The sequence below is a fragment of the Euprymna scolopes genome, chromosome 44 (genome assembly GCF_053919585.1).
Source record: "Euprymna scolopes isolate OS-2025 chromosome 44, ASM5391958v1, whole genome shotgun sequence".
Taxonomy (NCBI): Eukaryota; Metazoa; Mollusca; class Cephalopoda; order Sepiida; family Sepiolidae; genus Euprymna; species Euprymna scolopes.
The window spans coordinates 42917459-42944820 of NC_136525.1; the positions used below are offsets into that span (position 1 = coordinate 42917459).

General features: G+C 36.9%; 2 protein-coding genes across 9 annotated transcripts in view; one reads left to right on the forward strand and one right to left on the reverse strand.

The window, feature by feature from the left end:
* The window catches only part of LOC145268819 (uncharacterized), an 81214-nt gene extending 66458 nt beyond the window's left edge, over positions 1-14756 (forward strand). Inside the window, exon 4 of the mRNA XM_080124460.1 lies at positions 12237-14756. Coding sequence (XP_079980586.1) covers positions 13676-13930 — 255 coding nt within the window. The 5' untranslated portion in view covers positions 12237-13675 and the 3' untranslated portion in view covers positions 13931-14756. The remainder of the gene's footprint in view (positions 1-12236) is intronic.
* LOC145268816 (uncharacterized) overlaps positions 1-27362 on the reverse strand; it is a 121657-nt gene that overhangs the window by 30482 nt on the left and 63813 nt on the right. For all 8 annotated transcript variants that reach the window (XM_080124449.1, XM_080124453.1, XM_080124448.1 and 5 more), the window contains one exon: positions 5983-7851. In XM_080124449.1, coding sequence (XP_079980575.1) covers positions 5983-7851 — 1869 coding nt within the window. The remainder of the gene's footprint in view (positions 1-5982; positions 7852-27362) is intronic.

Sequence of the window (27362 nt, forward strand, 5' to 3'; positions counted from 1 at the left end):
AACAGTTAATAACAGCTTATGGTTCAAAGCAGGTTGGGCAAACCTTTAGCAGATGAGATGAACTGGTCAGCCGACTGACAACGATGCATCGTCAGCTATTAATAAACGTTTGAAGGTCTTTTATCACTCAGGCTATGACAATAGCATATTCTTTTCATTGTTTGGACTCTTGAGCAGTTAGACACAAGTAATCAAGCGAGACCCACATTACTCTATATAAAAACATAAGATATCAATGGATATATACCTGAGAATCAAAACAAGGAAAAGAATATGCTGTTGTCATAGCCCTATTTATCACACACAGTGAGAACACAACTGATTTGTATACAATGTATTGGAGTTGGGTTTTCTCTTGTGAGCTTGCAGTCTATTTTTTTGATTTTTACACTTATATAAACCAGTGCTTGTACTTTTGACAATCACCGAGATGACACAGCTAGAACAGAAGGAAACAAAAACCGATTGTTGAAAGGAATGGCATGATTCTACACAACAAATCATAAAAATAAAAAAATCTTTAAGACATTTCATAGATTCGCAAAAGCTCTCAGAAGAAATAGCAACTCAGAAATCCAGGAAGGAGACTGTTGCAACTAACTTGTAAATATTCCCCAGACATTGAAAAAAGAACATTGCCAAAGAATTATCTGTTGACCCAAGATTGAGTGCGTTCAATCTGGCCGATAGGAAATTTCAGACTAGAAGAAAAGACTAAGTTAAAACTCAATTATTAATAATGCATGGGAGCGATCCTCCCCCTCCTCATTCCCACTATCTTAACAGTGACGACTGCTTTAGACAAGGGATATGAGTAGCAAAGGAAAAATCAGGAGAAAGAGAGAGAAAATAATGGCATCTATCACTACGCTTGTTGAGTGAAAATGTTGGTACATTCATTCTGTTCCTCATTGGGCTAAGATCAGTGTAGTATCTGTTCTGATGCTGCACTAAACTTAATGCTACTTCCAGAGTGCCCCTTTTTGGGAGCTGACCCTCCCCCACCCCCACACATATTAAAAACAACCTTGTATCACATTTTGCTTTGGTAGTGAAGCAAATAAATACCTTCATTCTGTTCATCTTTTTCTTTTCTTGAGAAAATTTTTTTTTTTTTGTTATCTATTGTTGTTTTGTTTTACTGAACTGTGTCATCAACATGTTCAAACTAGCAAAATAACGGCCCGTGTCATCCATTTTACATTTATCGCTGCTGACAAGAGCAAATGAGTGCAACTTTGTTTTGTTATGTCTTTCTTTCTCTTTACTTACTTGCAGAGATAATGACACATCAACCTGTTGAGCAAGGATATTCTTCTTTGGATAATAGTACATACAATGATCCTACTGTATTTTCACATTGTGGAGTCTCAAAAACACTAGAACTTTTGTGACCGACATGTTAGAACAGCTATATAATACGAGCAAGGTTCTGTGTTATAGCTGTTAGAACTTTGTAACTGAGCGCAGCTGACTCTTTGATAGCATGGCCATGTCACTTGTTGGAGTGGCATACCAGGATTGCCCCGCTGTTAGTAATTTATTAGCTTGATATCTAATCACGTTGAAGTTGCTCACATGGTATGTATATCATTGGCCATTATTTTTTTATTTTTATTTTTTTTTTTATACTTCATTTGCCACATAAATCAGGTAATGAACACTAGCAGGTAAGAAGAATAACTCATATTTTCTTTTAAAGTGATTATTTAAAAATATGTACATATTAACACACTGCCAGACTGGATTAATTATCAAAGTCTATTGTAAATAACAGGGTCTAATCATAAGAAATGGAAATTGGTTGGTCAGAATCAACGTCTGATTTGTCCACTAAAATAATATCTTAACTTGACATCATAATTTCACATAAAAAAATATATATAGTTCTTGTACAGAATTTCCCCTAAATAGGGAAATCAAATTTTCTTAATAAAAAAGCAACTGTCCTGCCTGTTATCTATATATCTATAAAAGTGAAATTGGCTGTGTGTGTGTGTACATTTCCCTACCAAACTATTCTGTCAGTTTTCAGTCTACAGACTCAAGAATTGACATAAAGGGTATTGAGATTTAGGAAAATCTTTTTAATCGGTTTTGGCCAGAAATTTGTCCGTTAAGGGGTCAAAGTTCAACGATTTGACCTTTAAGAACTCTACCAAACTCCTCCAACAATTTTGGGTCTAGACACTTGAAATTTTAGATATAGGTTCCTTGAACCTGGATCTAACTTAATAAAGTGATTTGAGCCCGAAACTATAAATTTTAAGGGGTCATAATAGGGGTCAAATTAAAAAAAAATTGACTTTTTTTTTGTTTTTCTAAGCGTACACCTCAAAACACCCGGGCAAAGCCGGGCTGAAATGCTAGTTAAACATAATTCTATGTTATTTATTAGTAAAAATGAATGTCTGAAAAATAGGCAATTCTTTCATTTACTGACTTCAATAAATAGCCGATGTTTATAGCCTCAGCGCAGACAACACAGAAAAGATCAGAATTGAAATGATTTATTTTTTTGTAGTTTAGGGTGTTGTCTTTCAGAAAAAACATAACAATGCTAAAAAATATTGGATTTAAAATTCTGATTTTGGACCACTTTCCATGGAATGAGCCTGAAGAACAATAAAAGTGTCACTGCTTCTGGTGTGATACGCCAGGAGTTAGGAAGTATGTTAGCTAACTATAACCATCAATTGATTCTAAATATTTTCTAAGTAAGTATTTATAATGTAATTAATGAAGATTCAACTTAATATTGGTTTTTGTTTAAAAAAAATGAGAGAGAAGTTAACATGTGTGTGTGTTCATACAAGCTTTTGAATTTAAACTGAAACAAATCGGCTGTTGTTGAAATATTCATAACAGAATAAAGGTTGATACTTAGTAATAAATAAGTAGCACAAAGTGATATTTATTATCCAAATATTATCAGAGTTGGAACATATTTTTGTATGTCTACACAATTTGAACTAAAGTGCTCTTAATTATCTCTTAATAACAAAATGCAATCAACATGAAATGGAATTTTTTTTAAATTACATAGTAAACACCGGTTTTAAAATATCCCAATATATCTGATAAAACATTTCAAAAGGATCTTTTATTCAAATGAAACAACATTTACGCATGAAGCATTTGACTGCTAAAAGAATGAAACTTTTGTAAGTTTCATGCAGGAGCATGAATTAGCTAAACTAAAAAAAGAATATGAGCTGTTTATGTTATTTTAAAAAATTTGTACACAAAATGTATAGTCTGAATTAGTGTCTTATATGGTTTGAATTATAAAAATATGATATGTGTTACAATATTTTTGGGATATAATGGGGGTATGATTCTGTATAATCAGAAGATTCTATTTATAAACGATGCTGCTAGGAACTGACAAATCGAATTAATTCACATTCTGCTACCAACCAATCAGAAACAAAAATTGATCCATAAATATTAAACCTTTCTATAGCAAATTGCATATGTTTTCTCCGTCTCAACCCAGGAAGAATCTTTTGCTCTGTGGATTCCAACTCGAGAACTATCTACTGCAAACCAGTCACCTCTCAGGACTTGTGTAAAACAACGAACCATCGGAAACTGTTCTGAAACTAAACATGGCTTACACTTCCAGAATATGTATGTTTTAAACCCTTATTTATGCAAAACAAGGCACATTGCCACTGAAGCATAAGGATTTACTGCGAATCATGGACCATACCTCCAGGGACATCCTAGATAGGGAGTTGAGTAGTGTTACGGACCGGTATGAAGCTGAGTCGGGGTGGATGTCCCCTGGTAAGAATCTTATGACTCTAGGTCAGCGGTTCACCCTATGTTGTCCGTAACACAATATAAAAATAAAAATAAAATAATGATAAGTAAAGTGTCAGCCACGATTTGTGACCTATTTGACACGTTGTATGAGATTCTCATTAGCACATTTTGTTCCGAACGATTCAAACTCAAAGCAAGAATGACACAACGCTAAAATCTTAAAACACGAATTTTATTCAACGTCGAATGATAAAAAAAGAAACATCATAAAAGAAAGAAAAGAAAACAAGGTGACAAACAAAAAAAAAATAATATAAGAGAAAATGTATATACCATTTCCATTATGGTATGACAGTTCGGCCAAGGAGCGAGGATATTAAGATGGGGAAATCATAATAGTCACTTAACTTTATCCAATTGGACTTTCGTGTTTCATAATGTCTCCGCAAAATTCATCATTCGCGAGATTTTTCCTGTTTGGTTTCTTCTTGGACCGGGACGCCCGTCGACATGACGATATTTTTGTTCGTTGCAACCCTTTTCTTATTCATCTTTAATATCTTCGCCGTGAACTTTCCATGATGTCCATTCTCGGCCGAAAGTATTCAACTCCTGTTTATTTCAGGGAAATCTGTTTACGCTGCGCTTTGGGCATTCCTGAGCACCACCGGTTCATAGCGAGTTTTCGTTTTTTTTTTTTTTGATTCATTATTCGCTCAAACGTAAACAAAACAACCGGTCCATTTGACACCGTTCACTGCTCTCCAGTCTCTTTCTCCTTCTATCTTTTATTTCTTGCCTCTCAATTTTTTTATACGAACGCTATCGTTTTTCACTGTTGACAAAACGCTCACTTCAAAAACTGTTGTCTTTATTCGTCTGCGGCGATTTCAATTTTTCTTTCTCTCCTTTAGCTTCGCTGACAGTGGGCTCTCTCGCGCATTGCATTTTCAAAGGGAGGGAGGGGTATGTGTGTACGCCTCGAATGCTAGTGTGTTTATTTATTTGTTATTATTATTTATTTTTTTTTTATTGAATTTAAATTCACGCTCGCCGAAGGCGAGGGGGGGGGTGCATGCTTTCATATTTATATTTGAATTTAAGTTCACCGTTCGCCGTAGGCGTTCCCTAAGAGATAAAAAACAAAAACAAACTATTTCTTATTCCGTTATGATTATTTCTTAATTTATCAACTGATATCAACCAGCCTCTCTACCAATATAACAGTAGCAAGATATCTGTTTAAATTACATTTAAATTTCTGTATATTAGTACAATCAGGAAATTGGGAAACAAGGAGGAAATTCCAAGGGCTAGCAATTCAAGGGAAGAAACTTTCTAGCATTTGGAGAACTCTACGGTGAAAGTGTGGGATTTTGTTGCTTGTCAGATTGGTCAGAGGTATTTATGTCAGCGTCACAAGTTCATTAGAGCATATTCCATTGAAATACTTGTAAGACAGGTACAGGGGTGCAATATTGCGATGATAGGACAAAGGTTGAGTTTGGTTGACAGTGCGAAACCTATTAGATTGGAGACTTTTTTGGACTGCCTAAGAAGGAAAGGTAAATGCACCAACACAGATTTTAATAGAACAGATTTTGACCAAAAACTTACAATGGGGACCTCTCATCCCTGCAGTATGAAAATAAGGCATTTTTTTTTTTTTTTTTTTAAACATAGATGACAAACCGAAAAAGTGATAAAGGCAAGATAAGTTACTCTTCCACCTACCTGAATAATTTTTTTTGTTGTATTTGAACTTATTTTCAAGCGTTTATTTATTTACTTTGAAACAATGTAGTGCCAAGTTATTAAGTTCGAAGAACAAGATGAGCGCTATGAGATGGTCATCTTTTGGAGTTTCTATGATTGCTCAAAATTCGAAAACGAAACAAAATATGGATAGAATACTGTAACAGTTGTTAGGTGGATTTCTCTCAGAAGTTTTAATTTTTGAGCAATTATCAACACTCCTCAGATTACTACTTTATGTCAGCCATTTTTTCTTGTTTCTAACTTAACACTACTTGTGTTTTAAATGAAATAAACACTTTAAAATAAGTTAAAACACAAGTAAAAACATATCCAGGTAGGTAGAAGAGTAACTTATGGCTTTGATAATATTTATTTGTTATATATTTTTTCTTTACCACTTTTTTGGCTCATTTTCTACAATAATAAACACCCAAAAGTTGAATAGAGACTTACCTGCTTGGCCGTTACTTTTTACAGGGCAGGTGGTAGTTTCCTCGTTTGGCTTGCTTGTATCCATCGGCTCTTCCTTTTCCTCCGTTTCCGGAGAGGCGAGACTTTGGAAATTTTCAAATAAATTCCCCCGCACAGAACTCGTTTTGTTTAGTTTGGAAGATGTCTGTGAATCACTCGTCGACGTTACACTTTGTACATTTGTATCGTCTTTTGTTTTTAACAGCATTTTAGAAAAAGAAGTTGAAGAATTTTGGAGAAACGTTTTAAAGGAATCTCTTATTTTCGCCTCGGAACCGAGATTAGATACGTCCATTTCCATCTTGTTATCTCCATTATCCTTAGTGGTGATATTGTTCAAATAGTTACGCTTATCTTTGCCAGACTCCTTTTGGTCTTTTAGTAAGTCAGCTTTATCAGAACTTGCCTCATCGGAGTCACTGTCAGCATCTTCAGTAAAAATTTTGGAGCTTTTCACTGCAATTGAATCTGAGGGAGTTTTACTAAAAAAACTTCCCAAATTTGTTTTAAGTTTTGCAACCGATTCCGGATTTAATTGACTTTCAGACATTTTGGTAAAATTTGATGACGAGATTGAATTGAGTGTATTGGTCTCCTCAGATCCCAACTTCATATTAAAAACATTTTTGTCTGTAGATGACTTCTCGCTTGAAGTTGGTTTTTCTGTTGATGGTCTATCGAGAGAGGCCGCTTTTTCCGTAGACGTACTGTCGAGAGAGGCTGCCTTTTCTGTAGATGAACTGTTAAGAGATGTCGCTTTTTCTGTAGACAAACTGTCGAGAGACGTTGCTTTTTCCGTAGACGAACTGTCGAGAGATGTTGCTTTTGCTGTAGACAAACTGCCAAGAAATGTCGCTTTTAATGTAGACGAACTGTCAAGAGATGTCGCTTTTAATGTAGACGAACTGTCAAGAGATGTCGCTTTTAATGTAGACGAACTGTCAAGAGATGTCGCTTTTAATGTAGACAAATTATCGAGGGACGTCGTTTTTTCTGTAGACAAACTGTTGAGAGACGTCGCTTTTACTGTAGACGAACTGTCGAGAGACGTCGCTTTTACAGTAGACGAACTGTCGAGAGAGGTCGCTTTTGCTGTAGATGAACTGTCGAGAGAGGTCGCTTTTGCTGTAGCTGAACTGTCGAGAGAGGGCGCTTTTACTGTAAACGAATTCTCAAGAGAAGTCACTTTTGCTGTAGGCAAACTGTCGAGAGAGGTCGTTTTTTCAGTAGACGATCTGTCAAGAGAGTTTGTCTTTTCTGTAGATGAACTGTTAAAAGAAGTTGCTTTTTCAGAAGACAACCTATCGAGAGAAGTCACTTCTTCTGTAGGTTTGAGAAATGCGACTTTGTCTGTAGCCAATCTGTCGAGAGATGCAACCTTGTCTGTAGATGACTTTTCAAGAGATGTAACCTTGTCTGTAGATGACCGGTCGAATGATGCAATTTTATCTGTAGCCGACCTGTCGAGGGGAGTTATTTTTTCTGTAGACCTTTCATTGAAAGTCGTTCTATCTGCTGCTGATCTGTCGAGAGAAGTCACTTTATTTGATGAACTGTCAATAGAAATTGCTTTGCTTGTAGACAATCTGTCAATAGATGTTACATTGTCAATAGACGATCTGTTAAGAGAAAGAGCTTTATCTGAAGATGGTCGATCAATTGAAGTTGATTTTTCTTCAGCTTCGTTGTCGCTGTATCGACTTTGTCCGTTTAAGGCTTTAATATTCTTTAAAGCTTCTTCAAATTCACTGTTTCCATCGGAAGCGTGATGGGAGAGATCACTTTCTGCAGGAGATGGATTCGTCGTCACACGGGACAAAATGTGACTGGGTTTCCGAGGTGACTGCCCGACTGAAAAGGAAAAGAATAAAAGACTTTTTTAGTGAGATGAAGACATGTTAAAAACTATGCGTTATAAACACGGAATGCAAACAAAAAATAAAAACAGAAATCTATGTGCACATTCCAGCGCTCATTTAGCGACAAAATATCCATTTAAAAAACACAAAATTTTTGTTATGGTTCAAACATGCAATTTCATGCAGGGCAAGCATGTGTGTCAGTAAATATCAAGAAAAGGACATTTGAAATGAGCGTTGGTCAAAGTGAAAAATCTTCAACCACTATAACAATCAAATTCCATCTGCAGATTGTATTAGATTTACACAGTTCATCTCTCAATATATTACATTAAGTTTGTGTGTGCATAGATATCAGTAGAAACCCGGGATACGGCATTAAAAGTTAGTAATAAAACACAGTGGAGTATATAACACACATGTATATAATCAAATAATATTATAAATAACGCTAAGGCAGGGCAAATACCGTAATCAAGGGCCAGAAAAACATTGTATTCTACACCATAACATGAAAAAACTGTATCCTAGGGTTGCGTGTGTGTAGAAAATTAAAACTATAAAGTTGAAAGTTACAATTAAAATTTATTGTTCGACTGAATACTCCAAAAAACAATTTTTGTAGTATTCATTGAACAATAAATTTGATTGTAAATTTCAAGTTATAGTTTTAATTTTCTTTCTCTTATAATAAGCTCTACTCTCTATTGTGTATTGAGCTTTTTTATTTGGTTGGGATTAAATTATCTATATATAAATACAGGTATTTATATTAGATTGAAGTTTAACATTGCTTATATCAGGTAAACACTGCATCTTTTTTTATTTCATTATTATATATATATATATATATATATATATATATATGTCATCCACATACAGCAAAACAATACTGTATCACAGCAAGTCAGTGTAGCTAGACAGGCAACTACTTCAAGCCAGGATCGAAACATGACCGCTCAAATGACAGTCACTGCTTCTTACCATCATGCTATTTGGCTGCTGCTGTGTGGTTAGTGAATTAACAATGTATTGACATCGTTCAAATGCCGAAGCTCATTTTGTTTACACATAGAGCATTGCTTAATATGTTAATGACAGTTTGTATATCACTTCCCAATATGCTCAATCCAAGATAGGGAGCATTATACATATACACACACACACACCGGTTCTTGTCAGATCATTGAAGTTAAGCAACATTACGCCTGGCTAGTACCAGATGAGTAACCATTTAGGAATTCTAGGTGCTGTATATGTTCTCCGCATAACTCATTGTCTGCAGTCGACCTGAACCTCCACTTGCCACTGGTATTTAACAATGCCGACCCAGGAGAGGTGTGGTTGGAGATTGCGCAACTTGCCACAAAAATTCCATGCACAGACACCATTACAGTGGGTATCCATAGTCTGTCAAGATTGAAGGAAGCCGCAATGTATGTATTTTATTAAATAATAGACATTTTTTGTCTATTAATTCTGTTTTTTATTCTTTCCAACTTCCAAATAACGGTGTTAACTTCCGGCAGGAACTGACTGACGTAGTCGCCATATTTGTAACACGGAGTACTTTTCGAATCTTTCTAGATTCATCATCAGGGACAGATTAATCTAACTGGTTTTAAACATTTTAAATAATTTTTTTCAATAACATGTACATTTATTTCATTGGTTAATTATTCTAATAACTTTACAAACATTTCAGGATGTTACTAGTATTGGTAAAGTTTATTTTATTGACAGTTTTTTTTTAGTTTTTATATTAGTAACGCCATTCCAAGTTTTCATTTATTTTTAGTATTAGTTCAAGTATAGTAATTGTCAACTAAAATGTCTCTAAATTGGGGAAAGGAACAAGAATGTTGATTAGTCAGGTGGTTAATTTAATGGCATTGTTTTTCTGTTCTTCCTGCCAGAAGTGAAGACTGTTATTCAAAAGTTGGAAAGGATCAAAAACAGAATCAATAAAATAGTCTATTTTATTTAATGAAATATGCTTAAGGGAAAAAATGTGGCCTAAATATACACACATATATTTCAAGGATGAAAGTTCATATAGAAACGTTTTAATTTGAATAAAATATGCATCGAGTTCACTTGAAAGCCAAATCACAACATAATATTAGGAAAATAAACAAATATTTTACTTGTTTGAAATTTATCCCAAATATATTTCAGAAGTATACTCCATCTTCAGTGTGTTGTTTTGTCCCCCACCCTTTCTTCCTTGCCATGCTGTAAAGTTGGAGAAAGTCTGTAAAGAGCTGCACGTTGTATCTATTCAAATTAAATTGTTTCTATATGAACTCTCACCCTTGACGTTATTCTTGTGTTGCCTACGCACATTTCAAAATACAACCGCTAGATACAACGTACGGCTCTTTACAAAGACTTCTTTCTCCAACTTTAAAACGTGGCAAGGAAGAAAAAAAAAGGGGGTAAAAAAAGAAACAAAACAACACGCTGAAGATGGAGTATACCTCTGAAATATATTTGTGATAAATTTCAAACAAGTAAAATATTTGTTTATTTTCCTAATATTACGTTGTGATTTGGCTTTCAGCGCACTTGATGCATATTCTATTTTACATTGGTATGATTATCTGTATTTGTGTGCATGCGCGCGTGTATACAGGATAAACTCTTAAACTAATCAACAGATCATTATGAATTTTGGAACACAGTTGTTAAGTCTAAAGGGTATGTTGCATATTTTTGAAAAGTTGAGCAGATTATATAATAAAAATTACTTAAAGCAAAATAAATTGTTTTGGATCATCCAAATAATTTCTAACACTATTCATAATGTTTATAAATTCCTTAATTTTTTTAATTATCGCTTATGTTTGAATTGTTTTGAAACATCATGTTCCAAAGTTATAACGATGTTGTCTCGATAATGTTTTAAGAACATAAGACTGAAAATTTTAAGGTTTTGGTTCCAATCTCAAGTTATGATATTCACTTTATTCGTTGAGAATTTGTTATTTATGGAGTGTCAAGAAAAGACAAAATTTGCAGTCTATGTAAATACGTTTAAAAAGAATTGTGATCGACGGACAAACAGAATCTATATTTATATAAGACTAACAAGGATACCTGACGTTACCCAGGATTGAATGATGACTAATGAATGTTTCACACTCTCATATTGTTATTGTCATTGAAATCGGAAAAATCTTATTTTTCAATCAAATTAATTGATTGCCTGCTCTAATTGGGGACCCATGGCAGTGCACCGGGAAGAAGATTTTATAAAATTATTTATTTTTATATAAAATGCTTGAATTAAAGTTTAAAATGCAAAAGTATTCTGCTTCAATGGTGCTCTAAACAATATTCATTTCAAACGTGCCCGTCATATCAAAGAACCTATTACTTGTGCCTTACTGCTTGTGCAGTGATAATGGCTTGAATTAAAGTTTAAAATGAAAAAGCCAAGTATCATGGCGATATTGTGCTTCAAACAGAAAGATTCATTTCGAACACGCCCGTCATATAAAAAAATCTACTATTGATTTTATGTGTTATGCCTTTTAGCTTATGTGGTAATAAAACTTCTCAAATGCACTTGTTAGGCTGTATAAGGCTTTGGTCAAAATCGTCTGTTCTTCCTTTCATCAGATTATTTCTATTATCGATACTTATCAAAGACATTCCAATACAAAACCTATCTAAGAACACTGCTAAGTACCTTCATGTGAAATTTCATAAAAATCAGACTGGTCGTTTTTGAGTCTATGATGAACGAACTCGGACACATACAAAATTCTTTTTATATAATAGTAGATAGATAGGTATCACACATTAAATAATGTTTCCAAATTTCAATTTGTTTTTAGTATAATATAGACACAACCTGCCATTTGAAAATTCAAATATTTCAGATTTGCATTAAATCTGATTCATAGTCATTAGGCACTCATTAAGCAAGAATCCCTGAATTAAGCCTTAAATTGTAGATATCTTCTAAAATCCAAATCATTTAATGGATTTTTACGGAAATTGGAATAACAATTCTAGACATAAAGTTTAGTAGTGTTATATGTTGATTTTAATCTTTATGAGGGGAAGGCATAAATGGTGCAAATCTGTTCTGGGAATGCATTTTACCCATCCTGAGATGAGTATTTTTCTGATAATCTACATAATAAAATAAAATCGGTTGGATTTTCAAAATTTCTCATCAATAAAATCGATATTTGATTCTATCTGGTTGATTTTTATTTTTTTTTTTTCTCACCATGTTCTTTAAAATAAATGTCTTTTTTTTTTTTTTTAATACAGTTTCATTCACAAATTACTTATTCCAGCCAGAAAGATTAAAACAATCTTTTTGATCTATTTTAATAATTCATTCCAAAACTTTTCATTCAGATATAACTACTTGGCTCTTCATGAAAGACAAAATAACTGGATCTTTCAACTCTAGTGTTCCGTCGAATGAGAGGGGATGCCATTGAAGTCTTCAAATATCTGCATGAGGAATACAACGTGGATTATCTAAAGATGCTTCCTTTGAACAAAGATGGTAGGACCTGTGGGCATTCCTTGTTTTTGCATAAGCAACAACATCAGGAGGCAACTGGTTCAAGCCAACATGTGAACGTGTGGAACCAGCTGCCAGAAGAAGTGGTATCTGTGAAGTCACTCAATACCTTCAAAACCAGACTAGACAAACATTGGAAGAATCACCCGCTTCACTTTGACTACAAATCTAGTGATGATGTGTATTGAGAGACTGTAATCTTGGATGTATAGGATTGTGTTTCTTCTCATTGTATATTGTATTATTGGTTAGTCTAGAAATCTTTTCATATATTGAAAATGTCATTAACATTGTTAAAAGTTTACATGCCGTAAACAATTTCATATTTTTCTATTATAGCCTACATATCTTGTTTCTTGATGAATAAAGCCTTATTCACAGGTTATCATTTGCCTTCCGTATTCTGAATTACTAGAATTCATTCATCAAGAATCTAATCCAGGATGGACGAGTTTCTGAAGCCACAGTGTTTCGATGGTGACCCTTCAGTGCCTGATTCTGCAGACCATTGGAGATATTGGCTGTGTACTTTCAACAACTTCCTGAAGTCAATCAACTTAACACCAACTACTAAACTAGACGTTCTTCTCTACTACATCTTGCATCCAGTGCAAAAATGAATAGTAAATTGTGATTCATATGAATCAGCCATCGTAAAACTTCAGTCTCTTTGTAAAGCTGCCTAACATTGTCGATTTTAGATATCTTCTGGCAACCTCTAAGCAGGAGCCCAGTTATACAATTGATGTATAACCGAGTGTGTATGGGTGTGTGTGAGAAAATATTAACAGTAGCAGCCGAAGGATAGTTAGCTAGCAAAAATATTAGTAGTAACAGCAGTTAAAGCACATATGCAAATTAGCAAGTGTGCGTGAGCTCACGTCACAAGAAAAAGAAAGAAAAATATACACCATGTGGTCGAGAGAGAAGTTATGTGCCGGGAAGATGGATGTGTGAATATGAGGGTGAGATAGCGCTGGCACCAGTTGACGGGGGAGATAAAGACTTTTAAAAAGCATGCGTGTGTGTGTGTGTGTGTGTGTGTGTGTGTGTGTGTGTGTGTGTGTGTGTGTGTGTAAAGACTTTGGAAATGTTTTGGAAAAAACGCGAATAAACGCATTTTATTTGTACTTAAAAAAAATGCAGAGCTGGAAATTTTATTTTTCTATTTATTTTCGTTTATTTGTTTGTTTATTCCTGCAACGTTACAGATGGTTTTTTGTAGAAGCTAGATTTGCTTACTGCCGATTGTTGCTTTCAGGCAGTAATGGTCAAAGAACACCATGATCAAGCAGTTCGTGATGCCTTCATAACGGGCCCTTATACAATTCGACAACCACTTTCGGAAACGATACTCAATGTGAAAGACGCTTCCAACTTAGCTTGTTCTCTAGAAACGACTCAGAAGCAAGACAAATCTTACATCAACCCTACACCATGTGGTGCCATTGCCAAACCATCAGTGACTTCTGAAGACATTTTAGTTGCAACTGAGAAAAAATATTTCTTCTGCGGTAATTGACAGCATCCACGTATTAAGTGTTCCGCCCATGATGCAGTTTGTAATAGCTGCATCAAGAGGAGACATTTTCAACAAGTCTGCCGATCAAATTGCTTTTCTAAGAAGGTGACTTCTGCTTGCAAACTATCAATCTCATCCGTCATAACCTCTGCATCAACTGATTGTCTGTCAAAAACCATAATTAAACTTTCAGTTACTAGAATAATCCTAGAGGCTCTTGTGGATACTGGTAGCTCGGAAAGCTACATATCATCATACATAAGTATGACTGATAGATGCAAACTTCTCTCAGAAAGATATCAATGGTATCCACAGACTTATCAAACAGTACATTAAGTCACTGCTTTGTGGCATTAGCATATAAAAGGTTTACCTACTCGTGTTTTAAACTTTCAGTCAATCCTTCTCTTTGCTCAAATGTCTTACTTGGCCACGACTTTCTCAAACTACATTCAAAGGTAGAAATACTTTTTGGAGGCCACAAATATCCCTTCTCTATATGCGCTGTAATGGCGTCCCATTTTGTTTCTTCACCATTATTCGAACATTTATTACCTGGTTACAAGCATATAGCTACAAAATCCAGAAGACACTCGTCAATCGATCAGCAATTTATACAATCCGAAATTCGCACTCCTCTAAAAGATGGTGTTATCAAACCGTCGCCTTGGAGAGTACATGTTCTAGTAACCACTAACGACTGACACAAGAAGAGTCTTGTCATCGACTATAGCCAGACCATCAACCAGTTCATGTACTTTAATGCTTATTCTTTACCAAAAATCAACGCACATCAAAAATCACTTGCTATTTTATTATTACTACCCTCAACTTGCAGGGTGACTATCACCAGGTATCAATACAAGAAGAATAGAAATTCACAGCTTTCGAAGCCTGTGGAAATCTATATCGATTCTGCCATATTTCATTTGGTGTATCATGTTTTCAATGATCGATAGACATTCTAATAAACTGCAAAAAGGTCAGCAACACGTTCACGTATGTCGATTACATTACTATATGCAGAAACATGAAAACTTTCATAATTTCTTGGATATTGCCAGGAAATATGGCATAAGTTTCAATGAGAATGAGCATTATGCGAACAGAGAAAGTCACCCTCTTAGAGTATGAAGTGTCGTTTGGAATAATCCTGAATGACTTTGTGCTTTATGATATTTACCTTTGCTACAAGATGCTAAATAACAGCAGTGGGTTGTTGGAATATTTTCATATTATGCTCAATGGATTCCTCGTTTCTCAGACAAAATTTGACGTCTAGCACAGAATCTACTTCAACTGATTTCACCAACCTTAAAGAAGAATTTGAGCAACAACAATCAATCGCGACATACCCCTTATCAAAGAAACCAATGCCTTGGGTGTTGCTTTGGCTGGCAATCTTAATAAGAATGGCCGCCCAGCCACTTTCTTTTTCTGATCTCTTTCAGTCAGCAAACATTATTCTTCGGTTGAAAAAGAAGCATATCTCATCGAAGCAATGCATAAATGGGGTTGCTACTTTATCACTATATACATATATATAAGTTGAATATATATATATATATATATATATATATAAACCTAAGTTGAAATGAAATAAGTCAATCACTTAAGCTCACATGTGCAGTTCATGATATTATAATTATAAGATCACTCTCGCCCATCTTGACATTTACGCTTTATATAAATGTTAATTTCAACTGCATTTCTTGTGGTTAACGTTGGCTGTGTGGTTTGTTCCTTGCTAATGGAGTCAGAGATGGTTTCATGGCTAGGTTCTAATATCCCGACAGGCAGTAATTGTAACTCCCTGTACTGATGATTCCCAAAAGGATGAAACACTAGTGTCTGTAAGTATTAAAATAATAATTATATATATATATATATATATATATATATATATATATATATATATATATAGACATTTCTTTTTTTAATTTTCTTCCTTTGAAGATCGTAACGCTGGGTATAGGGCAGCCAAACCAGCTGCCAACATTGCCCTGCTTTTCATTGAAACCAACCGAGAGCTGTTTTTAGTATCCCCATTGTTCCCTTAAGTGCAATTGCCTGGATCTTTTTTGCACTTGGTTCACCAGGAATATTAGTTAGGTAGGACTTCAAGTTCTATTTCATAAGACCTGTGGCACCTGTTCAGTGTGTGTGTTATGGCAAATAGTATTAATAATGTTAATTTTTATTAGACAGAAAATTGAAAAACTTTAAAAATCCTCATAAAACAGAAAACTTATTTAACATCTTGCTTCAAGGCATTAGTTAGGTAATGCCTAAATACACACACATGCATTAAAATTTTCACGTATCCACATAAAATATTATAAGGAGATATAGGTTATCGATTTTCAATATTTATTTCAACAGTGCTCAATACATGGTTAGAGATAGGTAGTAAGTTATGCAGTTCAGCCTGAAAAGTCCTTATAGGTATAAAACACTGAAAATTCTGTATAGCTTAATTGTTGTATATACATTTTCATATGCATACAAGTATTACAGAAGTGAATAGACACTACATATAAAATGATTCATGTTTAATGGTTGAAATATTGATAATTTTTTTGTGTTTATCTTGCGAAACAGGATCCACAGTGGATTTTGCCTTTCATCATATATGATCCATGATCATAAGAATCAAGTCTGGCTATCTTGAGATCTAATTGTATGTTATCCAAAAACCACCTTTGTTTCGGCCATCCTCTCAGCTGTTTCCTCAGATTTTTTTCAAAGGTGTAATCGCTATTTTCAAATGGGTCATATTATAAATCAATGTGATGGTGAATTTGATCAGCATCAAATTAGCGCAAATGTTCTTTATGCTGTTAACTGAATGATTGTACAATTCATCAGCAAGGCAAAATAGTATCAACCAGTGGTTGATCAGGTCTCTTTTCTGACAGCAATCTTTGTTAATGATAAGGGCGTCCATTTACTTGTTATATTTGAAAATTTAACAAAGTTATATTGTGAAATATTTTAACAGTTGGATTCAAGATTATATATCAATCTTTGATTCTGACTAGCAGATTTGTGGTTATTGTTGAGCTACGTTATTAGTAATATAATAACCTACTTGGCGGAAAAATCAAATTTGGATTATTCAGACTACTGTTCTCATCTTCAGAGTTATCAGCTGATGTAACATCCAACCTTCATTAGGTGAATCTTGTCACATCTTTCTCTTGAACTCTATAACCAGCATGGAATTATGAATGAAACCTGTTATTTAATCCACATGGTAGCATTCTTTTGTTCTGTCAGCCATGATCAGGTAAAAGGCTGTGAAGTAATTAACAATTGTATCACTAGTATCGCCCTCACTAAAGATTGAAACTTTGCCCTCCAGATGACTATCACTTAAAACTCAATTTTAATGTGAGAATAACTTATATATTCGCTGCATTCAGTCATTCAAATATGCTTTTCAGTCTATATAATTGCTAAATCTACTTTTGTCACTAGTCTATAATGTATACACACTGACAGCGAGTAAAACACAACACAGCTGATCTATAAATAATATTTTGTTTTATTTCACACCAACAACAATTTTGGATTTAGTTATGACTAGCCTGGGTGTCCCATATTGCCTGGGTGTTTGGAGGTGTGTGTTGAGCAAAAAAAAGTGGTAGTAGGTAGGCAGGCAAGCTGGAACCCATATAGCAAAGGAGGAAAAGAATGCGAGAGAAAAGAAAAAAAAAGAAAAAGAAAGTGACGTCTTTGCTGTTGCATCCATCACTAAACGGGAAGTGACGACAAGGCTAATAAATCAAAAAGAGGGGATGACTTTGGAAAATATTGGTGACAAAAGTGACTCCTCCCTGTAGAAAAGTGCCCAGTTGAGGGTGAAGAAATTAATGTTTTTAGCCAAGTTTTCAATATTTGTCATCTGAAGGGTCGGGCTTCAAAACAATACTGATCTCATGAAAATCTGTTGCCTCTGTTGAAAGTTTTAGGCAAACATGCATCCATACATTTAAACACAAGTGAGATTTATATTATAAATGGGTGTGGATATTAGTGAAGGCACGTGACAGGGGTGTGGATGTTTGGCTGTGAAGAAAATGTGTCAGCTTGTCCTCGTTCTGTGACAGCCTGCTCGCTTTCTGTCGTGTTGATTTACATAAACATTCCTTCTCCCTGGAATGTTTAACATTTCTCATTATCCATTGTTTCTAATCCTACGACTCATATTTCTGGTCAAATTATGCATTCCAATAAACAATGTAAGAAATGTGAGGTTTTCTACCATGGAATCGATCTGCATGTGTGCAACCCATCAAATGCCTCTTTTCCTGGGGTCACCTGCCAAATATCCAAATTAACATTCAAGACAAGAACGGTCTTGTAATGTCGTCAAATTATTGGCCATATTTTAACTTAAAACTGATTCAATTTGGGCCAATGGTCAAAGTCACACTTTTAGTGATAATTTTCTATTCTATTCATTGTAGATACTCATTACTTGGTCTATATTGTAGTCAATGAAGTCTCACATCTTATATAACAATAAAAAGTTTGTATGTTTGCCTAAAACTTTTGACAGAGGCGACAGATTTTCACGAGATCGGTATCGTTTTTAAGATCGACTCTTCGGACAACAAATATCGCCACTTTCGGTTTGACAATGGACGCAACGACAAAGACGTCACATTTTTTTCCTCCTTTGCTGTACGGGTTCGAGCCTACCTGCCTACTACCACTTTTTTTGTTTGTTTTGTTTTTGCTCAACACGCACCTCCAAACACTCGGGCAACACCGGTCACCCAGGCTAGTTAACTGATATTTTATTATCCGAGGAGACATTGTTCAATATCCAAGCCAGGTATACTGGAAATGTCATCCAGTAGAGATAAAACGTACTTGGCAAATATCTGGCTGGAAGAAACAAAAACAGTTGAACATTGGATATGAAATAATTGTTTGTTTTTTTTCTTCCTTTTTCTCTTAATCACCACAAACAAGGTATAATACTGTCACTTGGATGTAATGGGCTACTATTTGGGATCATGTATACAGGAGAACTATGTAGGAAATTAAGCAGCCAGAGGTTTTCTTGGATTTCATTTAAATTGGAGCATATTCGTACAGCCAAGGAAGCAGGAAACGGAGAGAATTTTAAAGTCTAGTAGTTCGAAGGAAGAAACTCAGAGTAAACGATTTTCCGGCATCTAGGGATATCTGCAAGGAATGGGTGGAATTTTGCTGCTTGTCAGGTTAGTGAAGAGCATGTTGATGCATTCAAGACTATCAGCGAAGGTTATGCAATCCAAAACGGGTTAGCTGCAAACGGAAATACCCTATCATTAAACAAACACCAGACAGACCTGGCTACATTGACAGCAAAGATAAAATCCTAGAATGGACATATACCAAGGGGATGCATTCATATCACAAATTATTATACAAACTAAACCGAAAATGCTATAGTCAACTTGCAATCAGGTTTGAAAAATCTACCCAGTAAATTCCTATGCATCCTCTTTCCATACTAACCTCTACTTGTATACCTGTCATCAACAAAACAGACTCATTTTATATTTTACTATAACAGGAGGGTACCCGGCATTGCCTGGGTGTGGAGAGTTGGTGTAGTAAGGGCCAGAAAAAAAAAATTAGATGCAGCTAGAGTGGAGAGAAACAACAAAACAAAATTCAATTTTTGTTTAAAAAAAAAAAAAAACGTGATTACGTAAGCTTCGAAATAAAAAAAAAAGTAGTCTGGCAGGCTCGAACCTATAATGTGAAGGAGGAAAAAGTGAAAAAAAAAAAAAGCAAACCGCTTATCCTCGCAGCCAATGTGACATACAACTTCACCGTTGTTCAAATTAAGCTTAGTCATTGCAAGATGATGACTTTGCAAAAATGTTGACGAAAAAAGTGACCCTTTCTTGTACAAAACAGCCCAGTTGAGGGTGAAAGAATGTTTTTGGCCAATTTTTTTTTTTTTTTGATATTTGTCATCCTAGAGTCTGAGCTTTAAAATGATACCAATTTTTTCAATCTTTGTCGCGTCTGTCAAAAATTTTTGCGAGACATACAAACACACATATTTTGCCTTTTCTATATTAGATTTATATACTAGCAGAAGTACCCGTCATTGACTGGGTAATAAAAAAAAAAAAAAACCTTCACAGAAATGGCATTTCATGTATGATATTATGAAAGGTTATGAAAAGGGGGGGGGGGATAAAGAAATAACTTCAAATTTTGAGGTATCAAAACAAAAGCTATTTTGGAAAAAAGAATTTTAATTTTATTGTCGAATGAATAATTAAAAATTCAGTATCTGCTCTTTCCTCGTCAGTCAGAGGAGAACAAATCCTTTTCGATCAAGATAATTCTTGCCTCTCACACTTTTCATTTATACTTCATAAAATCGACTGTGTTTTACTGTGGCATACTTTGTTTACCTCATTTAATTCTTTCGTTTATTTAGCAATATTAAATGAATCGCTATCTAAAATATAAGTTTTTTTCCCCCCCTAAAATATAGTTTAAGTAAAACAAGTTGTTTGGGAGTATTTTTGAAACCAATTTAGGTGACTGAGATAGAATTTGACCAATATTGTAATAATTTATGATAAAAAATAGAAATGCCTAAACACCTTTAAGTAACTTAAATATTAAAAAAAAAAAAAAAAATCAGCTACTTAAAAGGGACAAGAACAGTAACAGAAAATAATATCAAATAGTTTAACCCTTCCATTTTTATCATAAATTAGCATGGGTGCCCGGCGTTGCCTGGGTGTTTGGAGGTGTGTGTTGAGCAAAATTATTTTTAAAAAGTGCTAGCAGGAAGGCAAGCTCGAACCTGTACCGTGAAGGAGGAAAAGACCGTCTTTGTTGTTACCACCACCGTCAAAACGGAAGTGACGTAAGTTTAAATTAAGGCTAGACAATCGAAAAGAGGGGATGACTTTTGAAAATATCGGCGAAAAAAGTGACCCCTCCCTGTTGAAAAGTGCCCAGTTGAGGGTGAAGAAATTCATGTTCTTAGCTAATTTTTCTGTATTTGTCGTCTGAAGGGTCGAGCTTCAAAACGATACTGATCTTGTGAAAATCCGTCACATCTGTCGAAAGTTTTAGGCAGACATGCAAACATACGTACATACATTTATATATTGAAAGCTCAAATTTTCGACCCAAAAAGCTTGCTCTATCTCTGAATACCCTTTATGTAAAATTTCAAATGTTTAAACCAGAAATTGTCTGAATAATTTGGTGGAGACTGCAGAGGTCAATTTTTTTTTTAAAACTTTGACCCCTATTATGACCCCTTAAGATTTATTGTTTTAGGCTCAAATCAAGTTATTAAGTTAGATCCATGTCCAAGGAACCTATATCTAAAATTTCAATTGTTTATCCCCAAAATTGGCAGAGGAGTTTGGTAGAGTTCTCAAAGGTCAAATCATTGAACTTTGACCCCTTAACAGTTAAATTTCTGGCCGTAAACGGATTACAAAGATTTTCCCAAATCTCAGTACTCTGTATATCAAATTTTGAGTCTGTAGACTGAAAATTGACAGAGTTATTGAATAGGGAAATGTACACAGACAGACACACACACACACACACACACACACACACAGACACTTTCACAGATATATAGATTATTTAAATATTGGCTAAATCCTATTTTGGTCACCTAAATTGGTTTCAACATTAATCATAAACAACTTGTTTTTATTAAACTATATTTTAGTAAAAAAAAAAAAAAAAAAAAAAAAAAAAAATTAAAAACCATTCTATGAAAGCCAGATAGACCCCCATAATTTTATTATACCAGACCTGTTCAAACTGAAACACGTTCATCATAATATTCTTATACGGATCTCTATAAAAAAAAAAAAAAAAAAAACCTTGTTAAACTTTGTGAGATATTTTCCTTCTATGAAGATCAGGCACGAAGGCAGACCCCATAATCTTATGCCAAATTTCTTCAAACTCAAACATAATTATCAAAGTATACTTATGCAGATAGACATCAAAAGTCTTTGTTAAAGTTTGTGGCATATTTCCATACTATGAACGTCAAGCACGAACAAAGACCCCACAATTTTATTATACCATCCCTGTTCAAGCTAAAACATACTTATCAAAGTATTCTAATGCGTATCTATATCAAAAACACTTGTAAAAGTGTTTAAAAAAATTTTTTTTTTTGATTTCCATACGCAGACCCCACAATTTTAATAAATCACCACCGCTCAAAATGAAACATACCCATTTTTTATTCTCAATACCTCTTCTACCATTGTATGTTGTCAGTTTTCTATAGTAGTCAGCTATATAGGAGCCTATTCGTAGAGACAGACGCTTAGCTTTATTATACAGATTACTTATACATTACTAGTAAGGAAACCATACACTGTCTGAGATTGAATGATGATCAAAGAATGTTTTTAAACTCCCATGTCATTGTCGTCATCGGAATTGATAAAATTGCCCATTTTTCAATCAAATTGATTGATTGCTCTAGTTGGGAACCCATCATTGTGCACATGCCTCCCCACAGTGACTTAGTCCACAACACATTGTAGCCTACAATTGCAGATAATTGTAGATAACCAGTCGGACATATTGATACTGAAGGCTAGCTCCCATTCCTTACACTATGTTATTGACACAAATATTTTTTATTTTGCTTCATTTATTTTTTTCTGAAATTATTTATTGCAGCTAAGAAAGTTGTTAGAGTTGAAATTCTGCTTTACTCACAGGAAACTGATTAAAGCAGACTTAATTTATTCAATTAGGCAGAGTTCTCTCCCTGGAGTTTTTCAAAAATAATCATATGACTTCAAGAATGTTTGTGGACTTCTCATATCTAAACAAATTGCAGATTATTTTTATTAATCAATAATGTCAAATACTGAAAGTTTTTTTTAAAATTCTATTTCACTAAATTTGATTATGAAAGTAAAGTGTAAAGTCGAACAGAATGAAGGAAGAAAGCGACCACGTGTCTGCGTGTGTTGTCTTACCTGCTGGGAGGATCACAGGGAGGGCAGAAATTAAAAATGGCGGCTGTGGTTTTTGTAAGATTATTGAGCGATGACGTTAGGCTTCACGCGACTGTTTTTCTAGCCGCCGATTGGCTGATGACGAACGCTTGGACAATAAAAGGAGTATGTTCAGAAGATCGACGACAGTGTGTATCAACTGCATCAGTGTGATTAGAAGTTCAACATGTGTGTTAATCAACTGCCGTAGTTGTGAAACGAATTCAAGCTTTAGAAATTCGACGTGTGTGTTAATCAACTGCCGTAGTTGCGAAACGAATTCAAGCTATTTCGGCGAAATGGGGGGAAAAAAATTGACCTCAAATTAATACCAGAGTTTGATGGATCGACCCTGGTAATTGACTGGGTGGAAAAGGTAGAATTACATTGCCTTTTATCTGGCGTAAAAAACTTTGAACATGTTATTCCTCTGCGTTTGTCCGGCGTCACCTTTGCAGTGTATCAACAGCTCAGCCATCAGGGCAAACAGGACTACGAGAAAATCAAGGCGGCGCTGTTTAAGGCATTTGCGGTTGACCCCACCACTGCTTGGGAGCAACTTGAGGCAAGGACCTTACGTCCAGGCGAAACGGTCGACGTGTACTTGGCAGAGCTGACGAAGTTGACAGTGTTGTTTGGTGGACTGCCTGAGCGGGCCTTAGCATGCAAATTCCTAGCAGGACTCCCGACAGGAGCAAAGCAACTACTACGAGCTAGCTCAAGTGCAGATTCGTTGCCCCTTAATGACCTAGATCGGGCCAGGACTGTAATGAAGAATTATTCAGAGATGAGGGAACCAGTAATTGCTGCTGCTCAGTCCACACCGAATGATAAGAAACTGTATCAGGGACCCGGTCCACGTGGTGGAATAATATACTACAGATGCAATGGACAGGGCCACATTGCAAGGAACTGCCGGCAACAACCAATGGCTGTTCGCTGCTACCGGTGTAAGGAAACTGGCCATATAGCTCAAGACTGTCCGGAAAACGGAACCGGGGACAAGGTGTCAGCGTCGACCTCTTCCCCATGCAGAAATTAAATGAGACGCTGCCGATCATCCAGATATATATCAACGAAACACTGTGCTCAGCACTCCTCGATTCCGGGTGCTCCCGCACTATCGTACGAGCAGATCTCTGCCACATTTGGAGAAAGAAGAACGGCAGAGTGACTACCATCAGTGGAGAGACGCGCACATGTTGCGGGGTGGGCAATGTAAATATTCGGACGAAAAATGGAAGCTCCGCTAACCTAGAGGCGCTGGTAGTGCTCGAAAAACACGAGTTTTGACCTGCTCCTAGGATATGATGCCATCAGAGCCCTTGGTGGTGTCTATATAACGGCGACGGGGGCGGTACATTTTCAAGAGAAAGCCCCAGTGTGTACTGCGCTAAGGATCGACCAACCAGACTTCAGCGTCGAATTTGACAAGCAAAAGAGGGCTTGGACTACCTCATGGAAGTGGTCGGAAAACCGGGAACCAGCCGAACTGCAGAATGGAGTAACTGAATACCATGTGCCCGACCACATGAGGCCCACGTACGAAGAAGAACTTCACAAATGGATCGAGGATGGCTGGCTGATTCCCTACCCATACAAGAAACTTGGACCTCCTAAGGGTCTGATCCCATTAATGGTGGTTGCTCAGCACAACAAAGCCAAAGTCAGGCCGGTAATGGACTAGCGAGAACTGAACTCTTATGTTGATGCGTTCACAGCTGATGCTGACGTGTGTGCTAGCAAACTACGAGAGTGGTGCCAACTGGGTTCTAATGTGTCCCCGTTGGACCTGAGAAGAGCATATCTGCAGTTAGTGAGACAATGTGGCCGTTTCAGACGGTAGTGTTTGCCGGTAGGAGGTATTGCCTCACAAGACTGGGCTTTGGGCTGAACGTTGCGCCCCAAATAATGAAGACGATCGTCAATGCTGTATTGTCACAGGATAAGACCGTAAAAGAGGGGACATCAGCATACCTTGACAACATATACGTGAATGAAGACGTTGTGCCGTCATCACGTGTGAGGGCCAAGCTAGCCAAACTTGGACTGATGTGTAAGGATCCAGAACGCTTGGAGGATGGCGCTCGTGTCTTGGGATTGAGCGTTCAACAGGAGCGAGGGACCTTGAAGTGGGGACGCAGAACTGCAGTTCCTGAAGTGCCCCATGTCTTCACGAGGCGGGCTATATTTTCCCTGTGTGGAAAACTGGTGGGACACTTACCAGTAGGTGGATGGACTCGGGCCGCGACAGCCATCATGAAGAGGAGGGCGCGTGCAGTTACCAAAGGCTGGGATGACGAAACGGTGGACAATCTGTTGCTGCGCATGGTAAAGCAGACCATCACAAGAGTCAAGCAGGAGGACCCCGCTAAAAGAGATTGGTGCGTCCAGGGAGACAGGCTAAATGTGTGGGTGGATGCGAGCTCCCTCGCGATTGGGGCGCTATTGGAGATGAACGGGTCTGTGATTGAGGACGCCTGCTGGTTGCGACCAATGGATGATGATGCTCACATCAACCTGGCAGAGTTGGATGCGGTAATAAAAGGAATAAACTTGGCACTCCAGTGGAAAGTCAAAGAATTATGCATACGCACAGATTCGCAGTGCATATACCACTGGATAGTTGACACACTAACAGGCAAAACGAGAGTGGCACCAAGGCGGCTACCGAAATGCTAATCAGACGAAGGTTGGAGACAATAAGGAAGTTGGTGGAAGAGTACGACCTATCGGTGAATGCGGTGCTTGTCACTTCAACCTGCAATCTTGCTGATAGACTTACCCGTGTGCCCCAGAGATGATTCGACGCAATGAAGAAAGAAGCCGAACCAGGGTCTTTATGTGCTGCCTCTGTTGAGGAGACGGATAAAATCAAGAAGGTACACCGTGACAGTGGACACCCCGGAGTGAGACGGACATGTTTTTTCGTACACTTAACCAACATGTCAGTGTCCAAAAGCAAAATAGAAGCAGTGGTCAAGGAATGCCAAATATGCCAGTCAATCGACCCTGCTCCTACCAAATGGCAGAAAGGTCGGCTGGAAGTCGACGAGAATTGGAGCCGACTGGGCATGGACATAACCCATTATGGTGGTCAGCACTTCCTCACACTGATCGATTGCGGACCAACAAGGTTTGCGATCTGACGACTATTAACAAGACAGGACTCGGCTAGTGTCATCCGTCAATTAGAGTCCATATTTTACGAGCGGGGGCCACCTGAAGAGATTCTCACTGACAACGACACAGCCTTTTGCAGCGGAGAATTCAGGCGTTTCGTAGACGAGTGGGGGATCCGGCTTAGACACAGGTGTGCGTATGTACCGAGTGGCAACGGTATAGTGGAGCGGTGCCACCGAAGTGTGAAGAGGATAGCAGCAAGGAAGCAATGTACGATTGCAGAGGCAGTATATAGGTACAATACAACACCAAAGGATGATGCGACTGCTGAAAATGCACCTGCTAATGCGATACATTGCTATCGAGTGCGTGTTAAGGGCATTGACGCCTGCCTGCCTAATCAGAAGAGGACGCAAGGACGGTACAAGTTAGGGGACACCGTCTGGGTAAGGCCTCCCAATAACCGATGTACGACCAGTTTCAGAAGAGGACAGATCACCGGCATAATTAGTGAGCAGACTATGCTGGTTGATGGTACTCCACGGCATGTGAGGGATGTCCGGCCCGCCCTTGATACAAACCAAATGGCGAACAGCGAAAGTGATGAATCATCCAATGATGAAATGTGGATCCGACCTATGCCCCATTGCCGTGATGACATGGCTGAGAACCTCAGCAAAAATGGCGATAGTTCCAGAGCCCCAATGACGATGGAGCCCAGCTTGATGGAAAGACTGCTGGCAACGTTAATGGCGACAGGTCTGTTACCCCTTCTGAGAGCTCGGATGAAGATGGAGCGCAGCCGGATAGTAGGACTGTGGACACTGACCCAAGTAGCTCTGATGAAGATGAAGTCTAGCTAATCCCCCTCCGTAGGAGTGCCCGTAACAAACGACCGCGGCCGCATGTGTGATCTTGAGACCAGGGGGAGGGGGGTGTAAAGTCGAACAGAATGAAGGAAGAAAGCGACCACGTGTCTGCGTATGTTGTCTTACCTGCTGGGAGGATCACAGGGAGGGCAGAAATTAAAAATGGCGGCTGTGGTTTTTGTAAGATTATTGAGCGATGACGTTAGGCCTCACGTGACTGTTTTTCTGGCCGCCGATTGGCTGATGACAAACGCTTGGACAATAAAAGGAGTATGTTCAGAAGATCGACGACAGTGTGTATCAACTGCATCAGTGTGATTAGAAGTTTGACGTGTGTGTTAATTAACTGCCGTAGTTGTGAAACAATTCAAGCTTTAGAAGTTCGACGTGTGTGTTAATCAACTGTCGTAGTTGCGA